The sequence below is a fragment of the Mangifera indica genome, unplaced genomic scaffold, assembly GCF_011075055.1.
Source record: "Mangifera indica cultivar Alphonso unplaced genomic scaffold, CATAS_Mindica_2.1 Un_0005, whole genome shotgun sequence".
Taxonomy (NCBI): domain Eukaryota; kingdom Viridiplantae; phylum Streptophyta; class Magnoliopsida; order Sapindales; family Anacardiaceae; genus Mangifera; species Mangifera indica.
The window spans coordinates 411288-426731 of record NW_025401097.1 but is presented as its reverse complement, the minus strand read 5'-3'; the positions used below and the strand labels follow the sequence as shown (position 1 = coordinate 426731).

The following is a 15444-nucleotide window of genomic DNA, read 5'->3' as shown; positions in this document are numbered from 1 at the left end:
CGATTCTAAGATGATAACATATTTTCACCACAAATTCTTCAAAATCAACACTTATGTCAATATAGATTGGTCTCTCCTTCCTGTTGACACATTTCATTACATTATCATCACCTATAATCAATTGCCCTTTGAAACAAACCATAAATCCTACTTTTTCTATTTTTTCCCTTAAAACCTGCATTATCAAGCAAAAACTTGAATAATTGCAAGTTCCCTTGTGAATAAGGGGGAAGCAACTTAGGCAATCTCTTCTACTTTTTTCTAGGGTAGGCAATCTAGCCTACCCATTTTTTCTACAATTTTCAGATTGTAGTTATGAAAATGAATGTTATATCAACTCGTTTTCGGTCAAGACCCAAGTCTCGATTGAACTATCAATCAGTACTCTAACTATTTTAACGTACAAATAAAAACATTCAACAATATATTAACATAAATTTATCTTAAATCATCTACTTTAGTATACAATCTTTGATTTTCAACTATTATACAAAAAAAAAAAGTCAGATAAAGGGTATGAATTAACAATGACTTGGATTAGAGTGAGTTATTTGCAAGATCTCTAAAATAATTATTTTGCTTTTTATTGTTGAAAATGATGCCTTTTCCTTGTGTTTACAAAGAAGAAGATAACGGTAGTTTAGGTATTTAACTAACTTTGTGGTATAAATATTTAATGAAAAAAAAGTGTGGTAGAATTGTATAGGTGGCTCTGGCATTTTTTTTAATATCCCTAAAGATAAAGTAGCACAAGTGTTATTATTTATCTCTAGAAACCCCCAAACAATTGCATAAAATATATAAGTACCAGAAACAAGGAATGCAAATCTTACACAAGAACAAGTTGATGAGTTGTTGGGTTGTGTAACTTTCTATTTCTCAGTTCGTCTCAAAATCAAAAGCACATTTTTGTTTGTTCTTTTAATTTTAGGTTATTTTTTTATAATAACCACATTTTCAGGGATTTTTATAAAAATAACCCACATAAAAACAAATTGAAGTCCTTAATTTTAGTGGATGAACTACAATACCCTTTTGTAACGGTATATTCTATGAGATTATCCCATAAAACTTTTTCTCCATTAATAAATATATTATCGAGTACAACGAAATCAACTATAATTATAAGAAAGAAATCTTGCAAAACTCTCCATTTTATAAATAAAATCTAATTTCTTTGAACAAGTGTTAACGAGCTTCTAGCTCAGTAATTGTAACCTCATTCAACGATATTTGAACGTAATTTTCATTGTGATCCGACAATGGTGATTTGGAATCATCCGTGTTAGGGTTCCATTGCCTAAAAAATGCAGGCTTCGAGGGAATTGGGAGAGATAGAGAGGAGCTAGTGAGCATAAGAACAACCAAATCCATTGTAGGTCTACTCAGTGCATTCTCTTGAACACAAAGTAACCCGATACGGATACATCTCAACATTTCACTACTGGAACCAACCCTCAAACTAGGATCTACCAGATTCAAAGCTGTCCCTTTAGTCCAACTTCTCCATGCCTAAAAAAATTGAGAAAGATTTCATGGCTATTAATTGTGAGATTAACCTAGAAGAAGAAATAAAAAATATTGATAATGACTTGTATTTACTCACATAGGCTAATAGATCTTGTGCTTGCTCTTCAATATAACTGTTTTTTTGGCCACTGATGATTTCCAAGACTAACACACCAAAGCTAAAAACATCAGACTTGACTGAGAATTTTCCGTGTGTCAAATACTCTGGTGCCATATATCCACTGAAAATCATTATTCATGGTTAGAATAGTAGAATTTTATTTACTTATACTTCTTTTATATATTTGTATACTTACAAGGTCCCAACGATTCTACTTGTATCACCTTGAGTTTGATCTATTTCAAACAACTTTGCCATTCCAAAATCTGAAATTTTTGGAACCAAATCAACATCTAAAAGAATATTACTAGCTTTAAGATCACGATGAATAACTCGAAGCCTTGATTCTTCATGGAGGTAAAGAAGTCCCCGTGCTATACCGCTAATGATTTTGTATCGAATCTCCCAATTCAATAGTAAACGCTTCATTGGATCTGAAAATTCACCAAACAATAGATTGTAGAAAGATTATACAATCTTCTGCCATGAACAAGTTACAAGATTGACAGAAATAGGCCAAAGGACTATTTTCCACCCAAGACATTTAAAAAACCCAAACACCCATTCATGAACTAACTTTTGTTAAAAACTTCTGTTAGAGGTAAGGGTAACATCGTCATTTTATCATTAAACCTTAAAACTCTATAAATTTATATCATTTCCCTCCTTAGTTTGGAAAACTAACAATTTTTCTCATGATTAAGTTTTAAAAAATTTGCTTTTTTCCCATTTCTAGGTTTCATCTTTGGTGGCATAGGGAATCCAGTTGTCAATCTTCTTAGATAACGGATGACCCTTCGTCGTCTAGATCTAGAAAACACAATAAAGGACGACACTTTGTCCCTTCATTCAAACGATGAAGGACAACTCTTCGTCATGTTTTTTAGATATGGATGATGCTTCATTGTCTTTCATAGTGGTGGGTGATTGTCCTTCATGGCTAGATCTAGAAGATAGATAGAAAGCGTCAATAGTTGATTGGAATGGTAGTGGTCAGAGAAGGGAAACAAACTCTAAGGGTGAAATGTTAACTTTTTAAACTATGGGTGGAGGTGAAGTTGCTAGTTTTTAAGATATGGGCCCGGGGGGGAGAATGATATTAACTTTTAGGGTTTTTAGCGTTTAGTGATAAAATAACGATTTTACCCTTACCTATAACTAAAAATTTTAACACAAATTAGTCTATGGGTAGGTGTTTGGATTTTTGAAATATCGTGAGTATATTTTTGAGAATGGGCTAAAACTTGGATGGGAAATAGTCCTTTGGCCACAGAAATAAAAGCAAACGTGCTGTGAAACCTCACCAAATATAGATTTATCTAGACTTGAATTGGGCACAAGCTCATAGATGAGAAGCCTTTCATTTCCTTTAAAACAGAAACCAAGAAGTCTAACCAAATTCCTATGTTGAAGCTTGGCCACTAAGAGGACCTCATTTTTAAATTCCAGTTCTCCTTGGCTAGATTGTCTAGATAGTCTCTTCACAGCTATGTCTTGTCCATCTGAAAGCCTCCCCTGAAATTGTATAGCTTCGAAAGTATTAAAAATTCTCAATTTAACCCATCTTAGTGGACAATTAATATGCATTTTTGGTCAATATTACCTTGTAAACAGCACCAAATCCACCTTGTCCTAGCTTATTATCAATTGAGAAGTCATTTGTTGCAGCTCTGATTGTGTTGAAGTCGAATTGCAAGAATTCCACGTTATCAATATCATCACCATCTTGACAATAGCAGTAACAAGTTAATTAGAACTCAGAAAAGAAATGAAGTCAAGTCGATTATAGGTAGTTGGTTTATACCTTCTGCCTCCTGCTTGCTTCTGATCTTTTGCTTTGTCTTCCTTCTTTGTAAAAGGACACACATGAAGGCAAAAACAAAAAGTGCTACAAAGATTACTACCACAGAAGAAACAATGATTATAACAGTTCTAGATGGAATGCCTCCTTTTCCTGCATACGCAAACCAAAAATAAATAAATAAATAAATAAAGTGTAAATAGATAGTATAGTATATATTAAGAAAGAATCTTAGAACATGAGCATACTGATGGACTAATATCAGGAAAGGATCTTAACACAGACCTTTTGGGAAAAGTTGTGGCGGAGAAGGAAGAGATTCTGGTGTAGGTGTAGAATCAATAGTGGCGTTATAGAAAGGATTCAAATCCCAGATATACATACAGCTAGGTCTCATGATAATAGAACCGGGCTTTCCATAGTCGTGAGACTCATAGAAAGCTACAGATTGGCGCAGACAAGAGTCACAATCACTCTCTGAAATATCCGGAGTACACTGCATCAGTCCATACATCTTCACAAAGTCGGTCAAATTAGCTTCTCCAGTTGCAAACTTACTAGTATTATTATTAGAGCCAGCCGAAGCCTTTGTCAACAACCGATTCATCAAACTCTTCCAAACCAGACTAAACTGTGTCATGTTGATCGTCATATTATTCGCATAACCGCCACCAGCCATAGGATCTGCCTCCATTTTTCCAAATTTCGAGTGGTTTGAATAGCGTACAATGCATTGAGGACTACCGCCCCATGCAACTGCTTCTTTCTGATTTAAACACTGGTTCATAATACCTTTGACTGTATAACTTACACAACTAATACACTGTTCTGCGGAAGAATCTCCTCTACAATTCACAAGAGCATAAACTTTATCAGGGTCTTGGCCGATAGTCGCAGTATAAAAAAATCCTTCATGAAGAGTGACATTAGAAGCAAGAGATGAGAGAATCAGGTTCCTGTTCTTCTCGTAAGTGCTATTACTTGTGAAATTCCCTGTGTCATAACATATAGTTGCTCTTACAACACCAGTGTTTATTAGCATAACAGAGATGAAACAAAGCAAACATGTAAAACGAAAACCCATCTTTATTTTCATAACTTTTAGGAAGATGAAACCATATATATAGTTTATAAATTGAAATATAAAATATTGCTGTGTTTTTCTCACTTCCTCGCAGAAATGTGAATGCAAATGCCGGTCAAGTTAATTTCCTATAATATTTAATCCAACCAAGGAAATTAATCATGATGATTTGACTTTTGGGGAGAAAGTTGACGAATGACGGGATTTGTCAATGCTAAGTTGCGGATTTCTCGCCATGTAGTGGAACCATACAATTTGAGGGGAAAAAACAAAAAAAGCGGAAAGACTTGTTCCCACACAAAGTTTACCCATTTCTTAAGTTTTAATCTATTAACTTTAAAATAATTAAATACTCACTAATTATTAATTTTAATTATTATTATCAGAGATAAAATTATTATTTTAAAATTTTATTTAAAAAAATTTATTTTTATTTTTTACTTTAATTTGAAAAACTAACAATTTTTCTTTAACTTAATTTAAAAATTTTTTTTTTCACCCCTACTATATAGGTTTTCTATATTTTAGGATTAACAGTCATTCCTCTCAAAGTTCAAAACAAGACACGCACTAGAGAAAATCATCAAGAGGAATGGTGCCAAAAAAAGGGAAAGAGTTTTGAGGTGTAAGTGTAATATTTTGAATTTTGAGGGATATGATTTTCAACCCTAAACTATAGAAACCTTGAAAACCCTAAATATTGAGGGTGAAAAAGTAATTTTTTAAAATTAAGTTAGAGAAGAAATTATTAGTTTTCAAAATTAAAATGAGAAATTAGGATAAATTATTATTTTAAATAAAATTTTAAAATAATAATTTTATCTTTGATTATAATAATTAAAATAAAAAAATATTTGATTTTTTTAAAATTAATGAATAAAAACTAAAAAAAAAGTGAATTCTAGATTGGAATAAGTCCTTTGGAAAAAATAAATAAATAAGTAAAAAGGGAGAAAGCCACTTCAATCTCATGTAAGCTATACATAAGAAAGCGATCACGCGTGAGTGCGACAAAAGACAACGAAAAGCAAAATGACACTTCCTAGAAATAATATAAATAGATCTGAAGGACAAAAATAAACTAAAAAAACATTGAGGATTTGTTAGCAGAGAAAAAGAAAACAGCTGTTGAAGGACGAGAGGGGTTTTTGTTGAATCTATTAATAAAAGCCTTTTACTCCTTGCTTTTATTTTTGTTGTTTTTATTATTTTTTTCGTACAACTTTCATTTCATGGTAGTACTGGATTTAAACCAAAAAAAAAATTAGTGGGTTTCCTATGAAAATAAGACCGTAAGCAAAATGAAAAGGAGTTGTTCTCTAGTGAAATTTTTTATTGCAAACTTCAATTGATATAATAGAAGTTTGTTCTTCAGTGAAATTTTCATCTTTTTGTATTGATAAGGTTTTTACACGTAGAATTGATATAATGTTTGAGCTGTGATTTGGTTTCCCTTGTCTTGTGTTTGTTTGATTAAGCTGAGAGATTTTGTGCAAAGATCCGATGTATTGTGTCAACCAATCAATATGGAGAGAGAGCTAGAAGTTAAATTTGCCCACAAATGTCAAGTTTAGTTGGCTCTTAGTATTCTTCTCAGAGGTAGCTTTTTGGAATCAATTCTAAAATATTTCTTAATTAACTCTTTTAAGATGGTTTATGAAAAACGTTCATCACCTTGTAAATGATATTCAAAAGTGTGTTAAGGAGGGTCACTGGGCCTTGACTTTTAAAAAAGGTCACAAATTTAAATAAAATTTATATTATATCCTTTTTATAAGTTTTAATTGATATTTTTTTTTCTATTTTTGAAAAATTAGTGTTCTATTCTCATTAGTTCCAGTGGTGACTCAAATTTGATTCAAATAAAAAATTATTCAATTCAACTCAAATCAGTAGTTTGAATTTTTGACTCAAATCAATAATTCAAATTTGTGATTCTAGTTTATAACTCATTTACAACATAACATTATTTTCCCATTATTTAAAAAAAAAAACAATGTTAATTTATCAATACGTCATGAGCTTAAACTACAAATTCAAACAATAATTTGAATTCTGAATTCAAGCCAAACTTGAACCACAAATCCAAACTATAGATTTGAGTTATTAATTTGAGTCAAACTCAAGTTGAGCACCCCTAGCTTGAGTTTAATTCAATTTAAAAAATAAACCAAATCTTCCTATTAAAATTTCGTTTGAATTCTAATTAAATAAATTCAAGCTTATTTGAACTTAAGTCGAGCCAATTTATGAGACTAAACTAGATCAGTTTAGATTTAACTTTAATTATGTTTATTTTGATTTAAAATTTATTTGTATTATTCTAATTTTAACCATCCTAAATTTCATTTTTAGTTCCGCCAGGGCTATGATAAAACATTGATACCAAAAAAGAGTTAGATATTTGTTAGTTCCCATGAGGTTTTCTTACAATTTCTTTTTAAAAAATATTTTGAATAGTAATTTGTTTGATTACTTCCGATCGTCTTAATCTGACATGCGATTTTAATATGTTTTGTATGGTTTGTTAATAAAGGACTTCTGCTTAGAATTATGTTAATTTTACTTTCCAAATCCAAGTTGTCATGTTTTTTAAACATTTTATTATATAAATAACTAATGTATTAATTACCTCAGTACATGTGAAAGCATATTAGTCAAATCTATGCACTGTATGTTTACACACTTTCTGTTTTCTCATTAGACCTAATAAAGTCTTGTAGTCAATCAAACAACCAACCAAGTAATAAGATGGACAAATTAAAGTCTGATGGTAAAGCTAATGAAAGTTCTTGGCAATAGCATATCTACATATTTAATGATTTGCATCGTATAAATTTATTGAAATGGAATTTGTTTATGGTGACTTCTTGTGTTTACAAACCCATTTAATTCAAAAAACCTCCATAAAAAAAAAGAAAAAAAGTGTGATTAGGTGGGTTGTCGTGTCCTATAAAATTAAATAATGTATTATTTTTTATTTGTTTTAATTGGTTGGTTTATGGATAGCTTGAATTCACCCATAATGGATCGATCGAATCTATCTTATAATTAAACTATCCACAACAGTTGAAGGCGGTTAGTGAAAGTTAAGACAACAGTTAAACACATATTTAATATTCAAAAAACTACCGCATTCTTGCATAGTAATAGAAAGTTTAGGGAAATTAAAATAATTGCCCCAAAGATTAAGCGGCAAAACGAAATTACCCTTAAATCTTAACATTAAACGAAAATGCCCCAAAATTGCGAAGAGACGAAAATGCCCCTCCACTCAAAATCGTCCATAACCATGCGCACAACAGCCAAACACACGAAAACAGTAAATTTTGAACACACGTTTCGCGCACTCAGCAACTCCGATTTCATCCAGCTATTTTTCTGATGTTTCCGGCAACGACGATGGACAAAAAGGTTAGCAAAACAACCCTTGTCATCTCTTTATGCATTTCATTTCACGATTTGAGCGATTTGATGTGAAATTTGGGTGTTTTGCGTTAGGGTTTCGGATTTGAAATTTTCGAAGAAAATGCTTGATTGTTTGTTGATTTTGATGAATTATATTAGGGCTTTTATGTTAGATTAGGTGTAGAGTTGATTGTTGTTGAAATGGAGTTTGAAAAACGAAGTTTGGAAGGTGAAATATGGCCACACGAATTCAGCAGTCACCACGCGAATGGCGCAGTGACCACACGAATTCGTGTGGTTAGAATTCGTATAGACGGGGAGGTGTTTTGAACTTTTCAAACTTCGTGGACTACACGGAATCGTGTGGTTGGGGGTGAAAATGCGCGTTTTCATCGTGTGGTGGGGCATAGTAGAAATTGGAAAACTTTGTGGGCTGGCAAAATCACGGTCAAACCTCCGAATTCGTGCGGTTGACTCACGAATTTGGCGGTTGACATGCAAATTCGCGTGGTGGACACGCGAATTTGCGTGGTGGGGCAAATTGCGGTTTTCCAGAGTTATCCACCATGCGTTTCATCTAGTTGGAACTTGGGGGCAGAATGTAATTCTATTAAATTTTAGGGCTTTTTTGATATTTTTCATATGGGATCAAATTGCAATTTAACCATCTTAAGGTTTTTTGACGTGTAGAGTTCGAATTTGATATCTGTTTTTTCGAATAAGGCCTCTATGTATAGAATTGAATAATTTATTCCCTAAAATTTATATAAATTTAATATAATTGTAATTTAATTTTCATACAGGGAGCTGTACAAAAGAGAAAAAGAGACGAAAGCAGAGATGAACTGCGATTTCCTCTCAAAAAACACTTCAAGGCTCAAGTTACTACACGTGGATATAGAGATGTTGGAGCCGTGATCAAAAAATTATTAACCGTTATAATTCTAGTTTATGACTCATTTACAATATAACATTATTTTCCCATTATTTAAGTAAAACAATGTTAATTTATCAATATGTCATGAACTTGAACCACAAATTCAAACAATAATTTGAATTCTGAATTCAAGTCAAACTTGAGCCACAAATCCAAACTATAGATTTGAGTTATCAATTCGAGTCGAACTCAAGTTGAGCACCCCTAGCCCAAGTTCAATTCAATTTAAAAAATAAACCAAATCTTCCTATTCAAATTTGATTTAAATTTAAATTAAATAAATTCAAGTTTATCTGAACTTAAGTCAAGCTAATTTATGAGACCAAGCTAGATCAGTTTAGATATCTAACCTTAATTGTGTTTATTTTGATTTAAAATTTATTTGTATTATTCTAACTTTGACCATCCTAAATTTCATTTTTAGATCCGCCAAGGCTAAGATAATACATTGATACCAAAAAAGAGTTAGATATTTGTTAGTTCCCATGACGTTTTCTTACAATTTCTTTTTAAAAAATATTTTGAATGGTAATTTGTTTGATTACTTCCGATCGTCTTAATCTGACATGCGATTTTAATATGTTTTGTATGGTTTGTTAATAAAGGACTTCTGCTTAGAGTTATGTTAATTTTACTTTCCAAATCCAAGTTGTCATGTTTTTTAAACATTTTATTATATAAATAACTAATGTATTAATTACCTCAGTACATGTGAAAGCATATTAGTCAAATCTATGCACTGTATGTTTACACACTTTCTGTTTTCTCATTAGACCTAATAAAGTCTTGTAGTCAATCAAACAACCAACCAAGTAATAGGATGGACAAATTAAAGTCTGATGGTAAAGCTAATGAAAGTTCTTGGCAATAGCATATCTACATATTTAATGATTTGCATCGTATAAATTTATTGAAATGGAATTTGTTTTTGGTGACTTCTTGTATTTACAAACCCATTTAATTCAAAAAACCTCCATAAAAAAAAAAAAGGGAAAAAAGTGTGATTAGGTGGGTCGTCGTGTCCTATAAAATTAAACAATGCATTATTTTCTATTTGTTTTAATTGGTTGGTTTATGGATAGCTTGGATTCACCCATAATGGATCAACCGAACCCATATTATAATTAAACTATCCACAACAGTTGAAGGTGGTTAGTGAAAGTTAAGACAACAGTCAGACACATATTTAATATTCAAAAAACTACCGCATTCTTGCATAGTAATAGAAAGTTTATCCCTCCAAGGACACAATTATATGGTTTGAGTTTTTATAGAAACTCCTCCCAAAGCAAAATCTTCTTCTTTCGCATAATCCAAAATAAAAGTATAAAGGCAAATCTTGTTGTGACAATACCTTCACGCTTCGGACCATATTGAACAAACAAATCAAATTTCAGGTATGTAATTTATTGTTTTTTGATTTATAAAATTGGCTAAATTTTCTAACATTGGTATTAGAAATTAAAAAGAAAAATCAAAACCTAAAATTTTTTATTAATCTAGATTCTTTGATTTTTGCCTTAAAATTCGTAAAAAAAAATTCAAATTTTGGGTTCGAATTAATTTATGCAAGATTGCATTAGATTGAGACTTAGAAACATTTTAGGATGATGTCTATATATGTGTTGCAAGGATTGATATTAAAAATGCACTAAAATATGGTTGAAATGAACAAAAATATGACCTTATCTCCTTGAGTTTGTTGGTTTCCGATGACGTTGATGCCAAAAATTGGGTGCTGATCAAAAGTCTTATGCTTTCTTGCTTGAAAGATGATCAAAATCGGTGAATTAAATGACAATAGGAATTAGGGTTCTTCGACATTGTCAAGTTACAATCAAGGTTAGGAAAACTCAATTACATAACCTATTTGGTTAACAGGGCACCTGTTTGGTCAACCAAGCAACCTGAATTGATCAACACCCACCAGGTCAGTTGATCGGTCAATAGTCAATAGTCAAACTGTCAATGGTCTAATCTAATTGGGCAAATGGGTTAACTAGACCATATTCACACCCACTAACGTGGAGAGGCAAATGAGGTTCAGTTCTAGCACATGATTGGTGCATGGGACACCTTTCTAGGGCATGGAATCTTGTTCTAATGTGTGAGGTCATATGGGTTATTGTTTCAGCATGTAAGAGCACATGGTACCCTCCTACCGATACGTGATGGTGTGTTGGTGCTCGGATTGATGTGTGGACACAAATCTAGTGGGTTTTATGACACATAAAGGCATGTAAAACCTTATTCTAGCTCATGCACATAATAGTGTTTCAAAATCACAATGTTTGATAACATATTACCTTGTTATGGTATCGTTACAATGCATATGTAATTTATTTTTGTCTTTTTTTTTTTGTAAAGACAAACATATTAACTAAAAACCATTACATGAAGTATAACATAAGATCATCTAACAGTCTAATGGTGTATATTGGGGTTATATATCATAAATATTTAAATTTAAAAGAAAGTCACGTACTTTTAACTAAAAAATAGGTGATATAACTTACAAAAAAAAAATGATATATGGTCTACTTATATCTATGGTTGACCATTGGACTCCCATGATACATGATCTTGTTTAGGGCAAGAATGTAAAAAAATTTGGGATTATGTAGATGGATTATAATTTCTTGAAGACAAACATATTGTATTGAATGTGAAAAAAGAATCCATTGTTTTATTGTTATTACCAAATCAATGAAGTGCATGACAGATAGGCTATCTCAAACAACATAGGAACTTTATCATGGATAAAGTTATGAGATGATGAATTGATCTGAGTCATAGTATAGATAAATTAATGTTATATATATAATTACATATTATAAATGTTAAATGTGAGAACTTTGAGATTGATAAAATTTAATGAAATTCTCATTTAGAATAATATTGATGCAATTGGATTAAATTTTAAAATATCAAACATTTGAATGATAGAAAGATGGTTGGGAATAAGGTTGGATTCGAGCCGAGCCAGCTCGAGCTTGAGCTCGGCTCGGCTCGGTTCAAGCCCGAAACGAGCCGGGCTCTGCTCGGCTCGATCGAGCTCGAGCTGGCTCGGGTTGGCTCGGTATATTTTTTTTTAAAATTTTTTATACAAAACGACGTCGTTTTGATCCTCATATATACACAAAACGGTGCCGTTTTGATATGAAAAACGAGCCGAGTCGAGCCGTTACCGAGCCGAACCGAAAACGAGCCGAATCCGGCTCGAGCCGAACTCTAGCTGGCCATTAAAAAACCGAGTCGAGCCCGAGCTGGCTGCGAGCCGAGCTCGGCTTGGCTCGAATCCAGCCCTAGTTGGGAACATAATAAACTTCTGATTTTATATCTTATGTGAGATATTTTAAATTTTAATATACAATTGTAACAATTAATATGTATATAATTATATTACTTAATGTTGTGTTTGATATGTCTTTATAGTCTACTTAATCATGACATCTAAGAATATTATAGTTTATTTAAATAAGGGCAAGAAACTTAATAGGGATAACTATAATATATAATATTTAAAGATGCATTATGTCTTAAATGAGCAAGAGACCTTAGAGGTCATAAATCAATTTATGGAAGAGCCTCATTTGGCTAAGCATAAAACTTGAATAATGCACAACACAAACGTGATATTGATGCATTTCATGCATAAAGAAAGAAAGAAAGAAAAATAATAATCTTCGAGACGGAATATGGAGAATCAATTATGCATTTTTAAATCATGCATTGATTTGAGTCCACCCTTAAATCAAGCATTTTAGTCAAATCCAGTCAAATCATGCATTTCATGAGCTAGGGGTGTGGTGGGGTAAGGGCGGCACAAAATCAAGTCTCTAGGTTTCTTAGCCCACCTTGTTTAAAGGCGTTCACATCCAATTGTCCACCCTTAAATTTTTTGCTATCTCATTTTGTGGAAAGAGAAAAAGAAAATAGCAGTTGAAGGACGAGAGGGGTTTTGGTTGAATCTATTAATAAAAGTCTTTTCCTTCTTGTAATTATTATTGTTGTTTTTATTCTGTTTCTTTGTACAACTTTCATTTCATGGTAGTACTGGGTTTGAACCAAAAAGAACTCTTAGTGGATTTTCTTATGTAAATAAGAACGTAAACAAAATGAAAAGGAGTTGTTCTCAGTGAAATTTTAATTATAAACTTCGATTAAATAATAGAAGTTTGTTCTTCAATGAAATTTTTATCTTTTTGTATTGAGAAGGTTTTAAACATAAAATTGATATAATGTTCGAGTTGTGATTTGGTTTCCATTGTCTTGTGATTGTTGATTAAGTTGAGAAATTCTGTGTAAAGATTCGATGTCTTGTATCAAATTTAAGCTACAAATCTGAACTACAAATTTGAGCTATTAATCTAGTCGTACTCAAATTGAACATCTCTAACTTAAGTTCAATTTGATTTAAAAAATAAACCAAATCTTTCTATTTAAATTTGGTTTAAATTTAAATTAAATAAATTCAAGCTTATCTGAACTTAAGTCGAGTCAATTTATAAGACCAAGCTAGATCAGTTTAGATCTAACCTTAATTACTTTTATTTTTATTTAAAATTTATTTGTATTATTTTAACTTTGAGCATTCTAAATTTCATTTTTAGATCCGCCAGGGCTAAGATAATACACTGATACCAAAAGAGAGTTAGATATTTGTTATTTCCCGTGAGGTTTTGTTACAATTTCTTTTTAAAAAATAATTTGAACAGTAATTTGTGCGATTACTTCCATCGTCTTAATCTGACGTGCGATTTCAATATATTGTGTATGGTTTGTTAATAAAGGGCTTCTGCTTAGAATTATGTTAATTTTACTTTCCAAGTCCAAGCTGTCATGTTCTTCAAACATTTTATTATACAAATAACTAATGTATTAATTACCTCAGTACATGTGAAAGCATATTGGTCAAATCTATGCACTGTACGTTTACACACTTTTTGTTTTCTCATTAGACCTAATAAAGTCTTGTAGTCAAACAACCAACCAAGTAATAAGATGGACAAATTAAAGTTGGCCAAACGACAATGTCCCACCCAAGTTATGCTTTTTCTACTATTTCCCCCATTAACTTTGAAAAATTTATTTACTTACCCATAGGCTGTTAAAAAAAAAGCCAGGTTGACGGATTCAAAAGCAAAATCATCATTTTACCTGTAAAATTAAAAATAAACTTAAATTTAATTTCTTTTTTACCCCCATACTCTAACAACTAACAATTTTTCCCCAACCCAAGTTTTTAAAAACAATATTTCCCCCATAAGGTTTCCAAACTTTCGGATTGAATTTTTCGACAAAGATCGACAATCTCCAGGCAACATCTCCTCTTTCCGACCGTGTAGTGTCTTCCCCTCCTAGGCTTTGTCATCGATGAAGACGATGCGTCTTTGTTAATGACGACACCGTACAGCGTCGGAAGTATACGACTGGAAGGAGGGGCCATCGGAGAGGGAGAGTAGGTGCTTGGAGATCACCAATCGTCACCGAAAAAATTGGATCTGAAGGTTTGGAAACCCTAAGGGGGAAAATGCAGTTTTGAAAACTTGGGTTAGGGGGAAACTTTAGTTTTTAAAGTTTAGGAGAGCAAAAAGGGATAAAATTTCAAGGGGTTAGGGTTCTGTTAATTTTAACTGTTCATGGGTGGATATTTGGTATTATCAAAATTAATAGGGGGAAACTTGAGAATGCAGCATACCTTGGGTGGGAAATAGTCCTTTGGCCAATTAAAGTTTGATGGTAAAACTAATGAAAGTGCTTGGCAATGGCATGTCTGCATTTTTAAAGACTTGCCTTGTATAAATTCATTGAGATGGGATTTGTTTGTGGTGACTTCTTGTGTTTACAAACCCATTTAATTTAAAAAACCCTCCACAAAAAAATGGGAAAAAAGTGTGATTAGGTGGGCCATGTCCTATGAAATTAAACAATACAGTATTTTTTATTTGTTTTAATTGATTGGTTTATATTGAGTTTAGATCCACCCATGACCAGTTGACCCAACTCATATTATAATTAAACAGCCCATGGTAGTTGAAGGTGGTTAGAGGAAGTTGAGACAACAGTTAAACACATATTTAATGTCTTAAAAACTACCGCATTCTTGCATAATAACAGAAATTACAAAACACAAGTTTATCCCTCCAAGAACACAAATACAAAGTTTGAGTTTTTATAGAAGCTCCTTTCAAAGCAAATTCTTCTTCTTTCACAAAATCTACAATCAAAGTACAAAGGCAAATCGTGTTGTGAAAATATCTTTATGTTTTGGATCATATCAAAGAAACGAATCAAATTTCGGGTATGTAATTTATAGTATTTTGACTTACAAAGTTGGTTGAATTTTCTAACATTGGTATTAAGGCCCAGTTGATGATTTATAAATTATCCTTGCAATTCTATAATCAAGAAACTAAAAAGAAGAATCAAACCCTAGAATTTTTTAATAATCTAAATTCTTTGATTTTTGCCTTAAAATTCGTTAAAAATTTCAAATTTTGGGTTAGAATTAATTTATGCAAAATTGCATGAAATTGAGACTTAGAAACATTTTAGGATGATGTATGGATATGTGTAGCACG

The 15444-nt window shown here is 31.9% G+C and overlaps 1 protein-coding gene across 1 annotated transcript; it reads right to left on the bottom strand.

Moving 5' to 3' along the window:
- Positions 1–1138: 1138 nt before the first annotated feature.
- Positions 1139–4588, bottom strand: LOC123205436 (putative receptor-like protein kinase At4g00960). Its single transcript, XM_044622387.1, has 7 exons — positions 3717–4588; positions 3435–3584; positions 3234–3355; positions 2935–3145; positions 1827–2064; positions 1607–1751; positions 1139–1512 (listed from the first exon to the last, which is right to left on the bottom strand). Exons 1-7 carry the CDS (start codon positions 4525–4527, stop codon positions 1189–1191), a joined length of 2001 nt encoding a protein of 666 aa, XP_044478322.1. The 5' UTR covers positions 4528–4588; the 3' UTR covers positions 1139–1188.
- Positions 4589–15444: the final 10856 nt, after the last annotated feature.